Source organism: Nematolebias whitei, chromosome 10 (assembly GCF_014905685.2).
Source record: "Nematolebias whitei isolate Nwh7 chromosome 10, NemWhi1, whole genome shotgun sequence".
Classification (NCBI taxonomy): Eukaryota; Metazoa; Chordata; class Actinopteri; order Cyprinodontiformes; family Rivulidae; genus Nematolebias; species Nematolebias whitei.
This window is the reverse complement of record NC_056507.1, coordinates 14,408,097-14,419,564: the sequence shown is the minus strand read 5'-3', so window position 1 is coordinate 14,419,564 and position 11,468 is coordinate 14,408,097. Positions and strand designations below refer to the sequence as shown.

Below are 11,468 nucleotides of genomic sequence, written 5' to 3'. Positions count from 1 at the left end.
GCTGCAGAAAAAGACTTATCTGTGTTTCTAGCCCATGTATATTGTAAATTATCAGTATGCATTTCTCTCCAAACATCAACCAAAGAAAATAAATCAATCAAATGTTTTAATAGCCTTGTTGAAGCCGGATGAGGTTCAAAATGATTTCTATCCAACTGATCATTTTCTGTGCAGTTAAAATCTCCACCCAAAAAAAGAAAATCATCTGTGTCACATTTACATAGAACATCTTCAAGTTTACGTAAAAAAAGAATTCTCTCTCGTCTAACATTTGGAACATAAACATTAACAAAAATAATATTAAAACACTCGTATTTCGCTTTCACTACCAATAACCTACCCTTGATTACTTCCTCAAACTGAAAAGACACCGGAAGAAAATTTTTTGAGAACAGAATTGCAACTCCCCCACTGGCCTGAGTTAAATGACTCAAAACAATTTCCCCTCCCCATTCTCTCCGCCAATCTATCTCAATTGACCGATCGCTGTGTGTTTCTTGTACCATCAATACATTTATATGTTTTAAATTCATTAACTCAAACACACTAATTCTCTTCATCACATCTCTGGCTCCATTCAGATTTAATGTAGAAACTCTGAAAATGCTCATAACCAAAGGTGAAAGAAAAAACACTAACAGAATATGCATACATGTATCAAACTTCAAGCTCATCATCATTGTTAAATTCTTGCCTAAGTTTTCCGATCAATTTCTTTAACCGGTAAACTTCTTTGTCATTATATCCCCCTTTTTTTTTATTGCTCAACTGGGATCTCACATATTCAAGAAAAAGTTTTTTGTCAGGAAAGAAATCCTCTATTCTTACATTTTTCATGTTCTTTGTAACTTTCAAAAAATGTTTAACATTTTCCACACCATAACCTTTTCTATTTTGACTACGAACAAAGGATTTACTAGATGAACTGGCCAAACTATCTTCAGTCCAACCTTCATCTTCACCTTCATCCTCCTTCTCCTCCTCCTCATCCAGAATACTCTCGGACTCTAGAACTTCTCCTGAACATACCATTTCTTTATCTCTTTCTTCATTTTCAATTTGAGAACCAATCAGGCCTTCAGAAAATTTCCTCTTTAAAGACGTTTCTAAACCAACTTCCTCCAGTGTTTGACTGTTTCCCACATCCTCTATTTCCTCAGTATTCATATTTGTCTGATCAGACTTTACTAAACTGGGATTTTGTCCTTCCACATCGTTTTCTTTCTGCCTTTCCTGTGAATCGTTCTGGTTCTGCAGGATTTGCTCTTCATCGTCTAGCGCACATCTTTCCTTCACTTCTTCCTCACTGTGAGCATTTCTCTCAGATGTATGCCCTTCCACTTCTTCTGTCTCTGCGCTCCCTGAATCTGTAGTTGCAACTTGTTTCGTTAAATTTACGCTTTTATTAACTGCAGTTTGCGCCAAGTTTTCCAGAGGGAGATTTTTCCCGGGACACGCCCGAACCAAGTGACCAACTTTCCCGCAACCAAAACACACCAAAGTGCCCGAGTTGACATAAATAGAGTAATCAAAGTCGTCCACTCGCACATTAAGAACTAAGCTCAGATCCTCATCCTTCTTGTTCAGAATCATAAGAACTTGTCTTCTATGTGAAACAACATGTTTTAACTGCGGTGACTTGCAACCCGACGACATTTTCCTGATGGCGGAAACTATTTTTCCATGTCGAGACAATTCTCTCACTAACAATTCATCACTGATGAACGGAGGTATATTAGCAATGGTGACTTTTTTAGCAGGAGAACTCAACGGAGAAACAGACAAAAACACATCATTCACAACAATGCCTTTTTCAATCACTGTGTTTGCCTTATCTACACTATCAACAAAAATGACCACAGCGCTGTTCATCCGAGCCGCAGATTTAATGCTGCTAAAACCCACAACTTCTCCCACCGCCAAACTACAATCCTCCACCGTTAACGTGGGACTATTAGGTATAATCTTCAAACCGTGTTGCCTCGTAAGTGTGGTCAAATCCATTTCCGGCATTTTGCACTAAAAAGCAAAATGCCGGTTCTACGCACTAAATCGTCACCACTTACACTTAATCTACATCCACAACCACAATAATTAAAGAACAACCAGAAAACAAAACCCAAAAGGGATAGAAAAACCGAGTTAGAAGATTCTCAATCTCTCAGTCCACTCACCACACGCTCCTCCACCAACCCCCAGCATGCAGTGCGAAAGAAAGAAAGAAAGAAAGAAAGAAAGAAAGAAAGAAAGAAAGAAAGAAAGAAAAGAAAAGAAAAAGTCCAGTCGGTATAGAGTCAAATGATTTAATTAAAATTAAAACATAATGATTCAAAAATTAACATTAGAATCAGTATAACTATGAAACGTAATTACAATGTTTACATATTTAAATGCTTACAATACACGCAGACATGCGCGTAGGCGTGCGTGCAATGCCGGTGCTTGTACTCTTGTGCGTGTTTTCCTCAAATTTGAGTAGATTAGGGTTCGTGTGAAACTTTGTGCTCCAATTAAATACGCATAAATCAAATTTTACTGCAGGGAAAGTAAACTATACAACCCAAAATATTTAATCATCTTTAATTAATATATACAATTTGTAAATACATGGGAAAAAATATCTAGCTATATAGCCGTTTTTGTTTTGTTTTACGTTTTTTACGGACTAAAACTTCTTTGACGCTCCCTCCCTTGATCCGTCCCGTCATACATCGCGTGGCCAACGGCTCTCCACCACTCGCTCATTGAATTATTACAGCGCTCATCGCTTTTCGGCTCGATTTGGGGAACCATAAAAATACAAGCCACGCAGATTCACAAGCACCATCTCCGGGACGGTGGTGCATTTCAATCACGGTAGTGGAGCACGCTGTCCTGGGCTCGCTGGCTGTCTGGTTGGGGACGGGAAAGTGAGGGGAAGAAGTGCGGAGCTGGTCCCCGAGCAATGATGGAGCTGGAGTCGGCCAGTAACCGAGGCGACCCGGGAGCTGCGGGGGATTCGCTGCAGCCGCAGACGCCGAGCAGGCACGAAAAGAGCCTGGGACTGCTCACGACCAAGTTTGTGACCCTGCTACAGGAGGCGAAGGACGGAGTGCTGGATCTGAAAGCTGTGAGTGTTCAGCCCAGAGTCTTTGTTGTTAGCTAGCACATGTCAGACTGAGTTACATGCACTTTCGCTAGCCTGTTAGCTTAGCTGTGTCAGGCTAATTTGAATCGATTAACCGGTTAGCATGTAGCTCTGTAGTTATTATACACCCGTGTTACATTCTTATTCACGTTTACTATGGTGTTATGATACTTTTTAAAATCTTTCTTACACGAGGGCTGATTGTAGACGTAAAAAAGAACTTTGAAAACAATACCGGCCAACTTTTTTCAGACTGCCCCCTGCAGATTCAAAAAGTGGGTCAACCTTTGTCGTTAGTTACTATTACTAGTTAGTAATACATATACTGGATCTCCACACTTGAGCAGGTTTTTAGTTTTATTTTTCTGACTGATATTGCTTTTGTCTCTGAACAACGTGCTTTCATCAAATTAGTTATCCATAATTACCCTAATGCTTTTGTTCTTCATAATGCACTCTTAAGATGCATCATGCTGTACTTGTACAAGTAGAGATTATACTGTAATAATAAAAATACTGAGAACAAATACTTGTACTTTCAAATAATTGCTCTCAGATGCTTCAGATCGCATAGGAAGGCACTTGACAAATTATTACATAAATATAAACACCTTAAAATACATGTGCATCCTTTTTTTTTTTTTACCAGTACTTGCTATTATACTGCTTATTTGTTAATAGTATATATGATTTATTCCTCCTCGTGATGTCAGACTTACTGGTTGCTGACATTGATGGTTGTAATGTTGTTTGTAAATAATAAGTAACCAGACAGTCTAACTTCTTTATTTCTCTTTCATTCAGCCTTTTGAAAAAAAAGAGAAAGAAACTGACTTATCAGCGCTGGGCATGCTGTTATTATCTTTTTAGACAAAGAGTTTTGGCAGGGAAGGACGTCGTCTTATGCGACACCCAAATTTGTTTTTTTTTTATGTAGTTTTTTTGGATGCAGAAAAGCTGTTAGCGAGGATAGAGACATTCAGTATTTAACTTTTTATGTACAAGTACACAAAGAGAGAAGTTTTATTCTGCTCACTGTACATTTGTTGTGTTTGTCATGTTTGTAGGCTGCAGACACCCTGGCTGTGCGGCAGAAACGGCGTATATACGACATCACTAATGTCCTGGAAGGAATTGGTCTGATAGAGAAAAAGTCTAAGAACAGTATCCAGTGGAAGTAAGTTGACATTTATTTCTCTTTTTTTTACAGAATTATAATAATCCTAAGTAGTCACATCTTGAGCCATATCATTTAAAGAGTGGGTGGAATTATGGTAAGCAATATTACTAATTAGAAAGACAGCTAGAAAATAATGCTAAAATTGATATCCTATTTTACAAATTGGCACCCTTGTGCCACCTCTCTGTTATATGTTCTTTCACGTACAGTCATACTAACAGTCAACCAGGCATGATCATTTGCTTTTGTCTTGATTTTTGTGTCTAGGGCATTTGTAGCTGTCCCCAATGGTAATTAATATTAATAACATCCCGTGTCACACTCATATTTCAGCCTTAGAGAAATGCCTGAGAACACAATTCAGCTCAGTTTCTCAAGTGCTGTTTGCACAGTAACAAACTTTGTTCTGAGTGTGATGTAAAAAAACAAACATCAACTCAGTTACATTGCAAAATTATGCTAGTTTGTAAATTTTGCAACAGAAGTAACCTCAAACCACGAGGTTATTTCCATTGCTTAAAATTGTGAACACATTTTTCTTTGTCATAACTGGAGTAGACCAAGTTCACTACCGTGAACCTGTCGGGCAGTAGCTTGTTTTAATGAGCCCAAACATGATGTAGGGTTCATAGCATGTCATATTTAGACTATGCTCTGTTTGATCTAAACAGCAGTATAAATTAAATACTTTGTGACTTGTGTATTTGCCATTATTAGAAAATGGTCGGATTTGCAAAAACATATCTAATTTCTTGGTATTACGCATAATGTGTCTTAATATAATAAAATCTAATAACCCATTCATAATTTTCTAAAAGCTCCGTCCAATTTTTTTCTAAATTCATATTAGAGGTCTGTTCTATTAGTGGCCAACAGACATGGTGAATATCAGTGTTGTATCAAATTGTAAATTTAAATAGAAAACATCAGGGTTGATCTCGAGTGTGTAAACTTATCTTTGCTTGCTGTCGGCGCCTGACCAGATGTTTACTGATGTGTTTCAGGGGTGTAGGTCCAGGCTGCAACACCAGGGAGATCGCTGATAAGCTGATTGATCTGAAGGCCGAGCTGGATGACTTGGCTCTCCGGGAACACGAGCTGGACCAGCAGAGAGTCTGGGTCCAACAAAGCATCAAGAATGTCACAGACGACTCCAACAACAGCCCATATCCTTAACGGCCCCCGAGTGGGTTCTTATTTTTGTCCCAGAAATAATTTGTCCCACAAAATTACTCTATGAAGTGTTAAAAATCACAAGTAATAACTAGTAGATCTACTAGTCTCTGCTGCTTGGTCAGATCCAGTCTATATAAACTGGTGCTGGAACGAGAATTTGAGTGACTAAGCAAAACTTTGAAGAAAAAACAATATTTTTCAAGTTCACTTTGTTTATACATTATTTCTAGATTTAATGAGCATACAGAAAGATAGATAGAAACATAGAAACTTTAATAATCCTGTCCAAAAAATATATATTTTTTCAGCATCATTGAATTTTTACCTAAACATCACCAAAAATAAGTTAGTTTGCTATGAAGGAACACTAGAAAATGTGCAAGGGTTATAAGTAGCAGTTAAAAACAATAGTTTAAAACAAATAAAAGTGTGTGTGGGGGTACACATGAGTACTCCATAATATGTACTATTATCTCTATATTCTTGTTATGCCTGTTATTTATTCCTGCACAGAACGGGCAATCAATGTTCTCTGTTAAATAAAAAAATCAGGATAAATAAAACCTAACTTTTGGTACCTGACAAGTGATAGGGCTAATTTTGGCACATGTCGATTTACTCTGCCTGCTCTGTCAGACACGCTGGTCATCTGAAGGGGCACTCTTGTCAAATTTACATTTAAATTACAGAGAATACTACATGTGCTGTAAAAAAAAAACCCAGTTGTATAAGTTTTCAGTAATTGCTAGAATCAGATATCGAAGCTTAGCTTGATTTTGTTTTCTCGTCTTTGCCTCGAGTATAAGACGTGTGCTTTAAAAAAGTTATAGTGAACTTTCATGTTCATGTTTCATCCTCAGTATAAAATAGCTTTTAGTCATAACTTTACTGTTGAAATATTTCGTTAGGGATCCGATTGAGATTGTTCTTTGAGATGAACCCTTAACACGTTCATACAATGGCATTTGTAAAACATGAAGACCTCTGTGGAGCTTTTAAAGGTAATTATTTCCACATGCTTAATTTGATTAAAGCCCAAGTCTTGTCTGTTTTAAATGCAACTTTAACCTGTCACCTCTTTGTTGTGTACAGGTGACACCCTCCTAGCTATTCGTGCTCCAGTAGGAACACAACTAGAGGTGCCCGTACCAGAAGCTGTAAGTATTCTGGATGTACAGTTTGGTCCAGCTGTAATTTAGACTATGTCACAATTAAGTGCGTTTGTGTAGGCTCTCAACGGACAAAGGAAATACCAGATCCGTCTTAAAAGTACCACTGGTCCCGTTGAGGTTTTATTGGTCAACAAGGACCCTTCCAGTGCCTCTCCAGTCGTTTTGCCCGTCCCGCCTCCAGATGACGTCCTTCAAAAGCTACCAGCACCTACCTCTCAGCTGCCCACTTCTGCCTCACAGGTCACAATATTCTGAGATCCTCATGAAAGTGTTGTTTGAAGTACTTCAGGATTACAGAAAGCCAAATAGACGTTTGGACATTTTGTATAAAACATCAAATTAAACTTGAATGTTGCCAACTTTTGTAGGTTTTTGTTGTTGTTTGTTTCATACAATCCCTCCTATCCTTCAGGTCCCCAAAGCAACTCCAGCCACTGCCACAAAACCAACTCCTGCCACAACACCAGCTTCTGCAGCCATCCAGACAAAAGGTAGGAAGTGTGAAAGTCCTGATGATGCAACTCAAAAAGAAAAAGGTTGTAATATTGTGAAATCTTATTTTCTGATTGTATCGTGGTGGCTTTGTTTCAGAGGCAACAAGCACCACTCCTCCCAGTATTCCAACAGAAACACCAGCTGCTGTTCCTCAACAACTACAGTCGTCTGCCTCGTTAGACGGATCTGCTGCTTCCTCTGCCTCTGCAGCCTTTGAACCAATTAAATCAAATCCTTCTGAATGTGAGCGTTACACTTTCCTAGAGCTCTCAGTTAATTTGCATTTTGAATTTTTATTTTCAAAGCCTTGTTAGCAGATTTAACTGTTTGTTTTATTACAAAAAGAGCAATACAAACATTTAATGTTTCTCCTTGTTTCTTTTTAGTATTGGACTTTTCCAAAGAGCTTTCTGAAATGTTTGATCCAACAAAAGGTAAACATTTTTAGTCTTTAGCAAACTGCATGATTGAGCACTATTTATAGGTTATGTTTTAAAAAAGAAGGTTTTCATGCAACATGTCTTTTTCTTTTCTTACAGAAATCATGAGTGGGGATCTGTTAGAGGACTTGATGTCATCAGAAGGTAAATTTGTTTAACACTGTTAGCAAAGCTGATGATAGGAACAGTCACATTATTACAAAATAGAATAGAAGAATAGAATTTTATTGTCATGGCACCTAAATACAACAAAATATTTTAAACACTCAAAATGTGCAACACAAGCAGATTGATATTACACAAGTTGTCCTTTCTTGCACTTATCCAGTTCTTATAACCGTTTTTGTTAAGTTCAGTAACGGCTGACAGATAAAAACTATTTTTAAATCTGTTTGTTCTTGTCTTGATTGATCTGTACTTTTTCTCTGATGGTAACAGTTCAAACATATGTCCAGGGTGAGACGTGGCCTTTAAGATATTGTGGGCTTTTTCTCTGCAGTGGGAACTGTGTAGATCTTCCAGTGAGAGAAGAGGATAGTCCACAATCTTCTGGGCTTGTGTTGATAACTCTCTGGAGCACTTTCCTCTGAGCCACTGTGCAGCTAAGATGCCACACAGTGATGCAGTAGGTTAAGATGCTCTCTGTGGAGCATCGGTAGAAAGACACCAGCAGTCTCTGGGTGCTGTTGTTCCTCCTGAGCACTCTCAGGAAGTACAGTCTCTGCGGGATCTTTTTCAGCAGCTCAGAGGTGTTCATGCTCCAGGTCAGATTCCCCTCAATGTGGACTCCCAGGAAACAGTGGCCACCTTCTCTCTCCACACTGACTCTGCTTATAATCAGGACCACCATTTTTTGTTTCCTGAAGTCGATGATCAGCTTCTTAGTCTTTGAGGTGTTGAGGAGCAGATTGTTCCCCCTTCACCGAGCAGTCAGTTGTTCCACCTCGTTCCTGTTGGCGGACTCATCCGCACTGATGAGCTCCACCACTATGGTGTCGTCCGCAAGAAATCATTATGTTTCTGTATTTATTGCCTGCTGTTTAAAGCAAATAATGTTTTGTGTCCGTGTCTGTGCGTGTGTTTGGTTGTCTGTAGCTGTTGACAAAATATCTCATGAAACTGGACAAATTTCAGAGGGAGTCTGGTTCGGTGACCTCAGTATTCCAACTCTGCTATTTGCGTATGATGTGATCCTGTTGGTGTCATCGTGCCGTGATCTTCAGCTCTCACTGGAGCAGTTCGCAGCCGAGGGTGAAACGGATGGGATGAGAATCAGCACCTCCAAATCTGAGGCCACAGTCCTCAGTCAGAAACGGGTGAATTGCTTTCTTGAGGTCGAGGGTGAGTTTCTGCCTCAGGTGGAGGAGTTCAAGTATCTCAAAGTTTTGTTCACGAGTGAGGGAAGAATGGCGCGTTAGATTGACAGACGGATTAGTGTGGCGTCTGAAGTATTGTGGATTCTACGCCGGTCCATTGTGGTGAAAAGGAAGCTGAGCTGTAAGGTGAAGCTCTCTGTTTCTATGGCCACAAACTCTAAAAGGTGACTAAAAGGATGAGATCATGGATACAGGCGGTTGAAATGAGTTTCCCCCGCAGGGAAGCTGGACTCACCCTTAGAGATAGGGTGAGAAGTTCAGTTATCTGGGAGAGACTCAGAGTAGAACCGCTGCTCCTCCGCATCGAGAGGAGCCAGTTGAGGTGGTTCAGGTATCTGGTAAGGATGCTTCCTGGGCGCCTCCCTAGAGAGGTGCTTCGTGCATGTTAGGGTTGTTAGGGTTGCATGTGGACAGAAAAGGAGGGGGTAAATAAGACATTTAAAATTTATATGGCAGCCCTGTGCCAGGCCCAGCTGCATTCATTGTTCATGCATGATCACAGTTACGTTCAATATATATAATATATACACTTAACGTCTCTTTGGACCCTGGATTTTCTTAGTTTTGTTCCTACATGCTGGAAAAGGGTGAGTAGCACAAAATCACTCTGCTCTCTGCCATTTATTATGACTGGTGTTTGTGCAAAAAAACTTTTGACTGCAGCTGCCTGTAGTGTGCATGTGACTTCACACTTTACACTGTGGTGGTGCAGAGGTTAGAGAAGGTGGGCCTGTGATTGGAGGGTCGCCGGTTTGACTCCCCAGACCGACAACATCAAAATGTGAGTGGAAAAGGTGAAACACCCACACCTGCCTCCACACTCGTTTGCCTCACTCTGGGCCCTTGAGCAAAGCCCTTAACCCCCACCAACTGCTCCTAAACAGGTCTCTCTTGAAAATGGGTCCTCGTGACTCAATGAGTCTACCTGTATAAATAAAGGCTCAAATAAAAATGTTAAAGCTTGCGTAGCATTTCACACCTCAGCGAGGGGTTCCCCTGAAAATCTCCACTTTGAGATTTGGATTCAGAAATCTTTGGTTTCAGAGAGAACGAGGGCTGTTGTCGTGTAAATGAACAGCTGAACCGCAGCAGAAAAGCTGTGGTTTCACTCAAAAAAACGCGTCGTGTAAACTGGATCTTCCTTTATGAATGTTAAGGTTTTAAATACAATAAATTACCGGAAGTCTTTTACCATCCTGCATAATTCATCATCTCTTTGTTTTTGTTTTACCCCCAGTGTTCTCGCCTCTTCTTCGTCTGTCTCCACCACCCAGTGACCATGACTACATTTACAACCTGGATGAGACTGAAGGCCTTTGTGACCTCTTTGATGTGCCCATTCTCAACCTTTGACACAAAGTTTGGTTAAAAACAGCTGCCCAAATATGTTTATCCACCCTCATTTCCTTCAAGGCTCCCCCACCCCCTGACAGTGATTATGAGAAGGGGCACGAAGATTACCCTGATCTGCTGAGCATTTTATGGACACTGCTGCATCGTGAGCTCAAGCTGAACTCAGACAAAAAGCTCAATGTTCTGAAAAACAAGCGAGGGAAAAAAACATTTTACGTTCATCTTTTCTAAGGGAAAAAAGAGTTATCTAAAAAGGTTGAGTCAGGTCCTCTGGATGGATTCTTTGTTGAAACATTTAGTCTTTTATTCAAAAAACTTCTTCAGGTTGAGGAGCTACAACAAACAGTATTATAAATAGCACCTTCTCATAATGGATCTACCAGTTTGCTGGTGACAGCCGAAACTAGTTGTTCGCATGTAAAAGGAGGACCATCAGCCTAACAGTAGATCATTAGTGCCCTGATGGTTGCTTGCTATTCACAGAGGACTGAGTGATACTAGCAATAACAGCATTGTAAGAGGGGGACAGCTGAACACGGAGGCCTCCACCCCGTTTAACAATGGACGAGTTCTCTTCACAAAGATGGCCTCCTTTACTCCTCTCTTAAACCATCATTCCTTTCTATCAAGGATGTGAACATCTTCATCCCTGGAAGACCGACCGCTGGCCTGGAGATGAGTGTAGACCACAGAGTCCTGGCCTGATAATTGGATGTGTCCAGCTGTACCCCCCCACAAACACTATAATGCTGTTATTACAAGCATTAGGCTGATAATCCTCCTTTTGCATGTGAACAACTAGTTCTGGTTGCCACCATCCAACTGGTTGGTCCACTATGAGAAGGTGCTGTTTATAAGACTAAGTCTGTTGCAGCACCTCAGACTGAAGGAGTCTTGGATAAAAAAAAAAGAAACGTTTCACCAAATTAGAATCTGTCCAGAGAGCCTGACTCAGCCTTGTAAGATTGATCTACCTGGATTATTGAGCAGCATCAGGACAAGTCAGAATTATATTTTTGGATTCTTGTATACAAAGAATTGTGCTTGTATATCAGCTTTCCCATGTTTTTGAATGTGTGTATACATGGTGTGTGTGTGGTTGTATGCTTGTGAGTTTTCTTTTGTACTGATTTATCTCTGAACTTGAGT

The 11,468-nt window shown here is 40.0% G+C and overlaps 1 protein-coding gene across 1 annotated transcript; it reads left to right on the top strand.

Moving 5' to 3' along the window:
* The first annotated feature begins 2,729 nt into the window (after window positions 1-2,729).
* e2f4 (E2F transcription factor 4) lies at window positions 2,730-10,635 on the top strand. Its single transcript, XM_037682696.1, has 11 exons — window positions 2,730-3,109; window positions 4,195-4,304; window positions 5,312-5,473; window positions 6,441-6,484; window positions 6,576-6,640; window positions 6,713-6,895; window positions 7,068-7,146; window positions 7,247-7,393; window positions 7,537-7,584; window positions 7,690-7,734; window positions 10,204-10,635. The coding sequence occupies exons 1-11, from the start codon at window positions 2,945-2,947 to the stop codon at window positions 10,317-10,319; spliced, it is 1,164 nt and encodes a 387-aa protein (XP_037538624.1). The 5' UTR covers window positions 2,730-2,944; the 3' UTR covers window positions 10,320-10,635.
* Window positions 10,636-11,468: the final 833 nt, after the last annotated feature.

Excerpts from the sequence above, each read along its gene's own strand:
- e2f4 (XM_037682696.1), top strand. The coding sequence starts at position 2,945 with ATGATGGAGCTGGAGTCGGCCAGTAACCGAGGCGACCCGGGAGCTGCG. Across the intron at positions 5,474-6,440 it reads GACGACTCCAACAACAGCCC|AATGGCATTTGTAAAACATG; the intron begins ATATCCTTAACG and ends ACACGTTCATAC. Across the intron at positions 7,735-10,203 it reads GGACTTGATGTCATCAGAAG|TGTTCTCGCCTCTTCTTCGT; the intron begins GTAAATTTGTTT and ends TTTTACCCCCAG.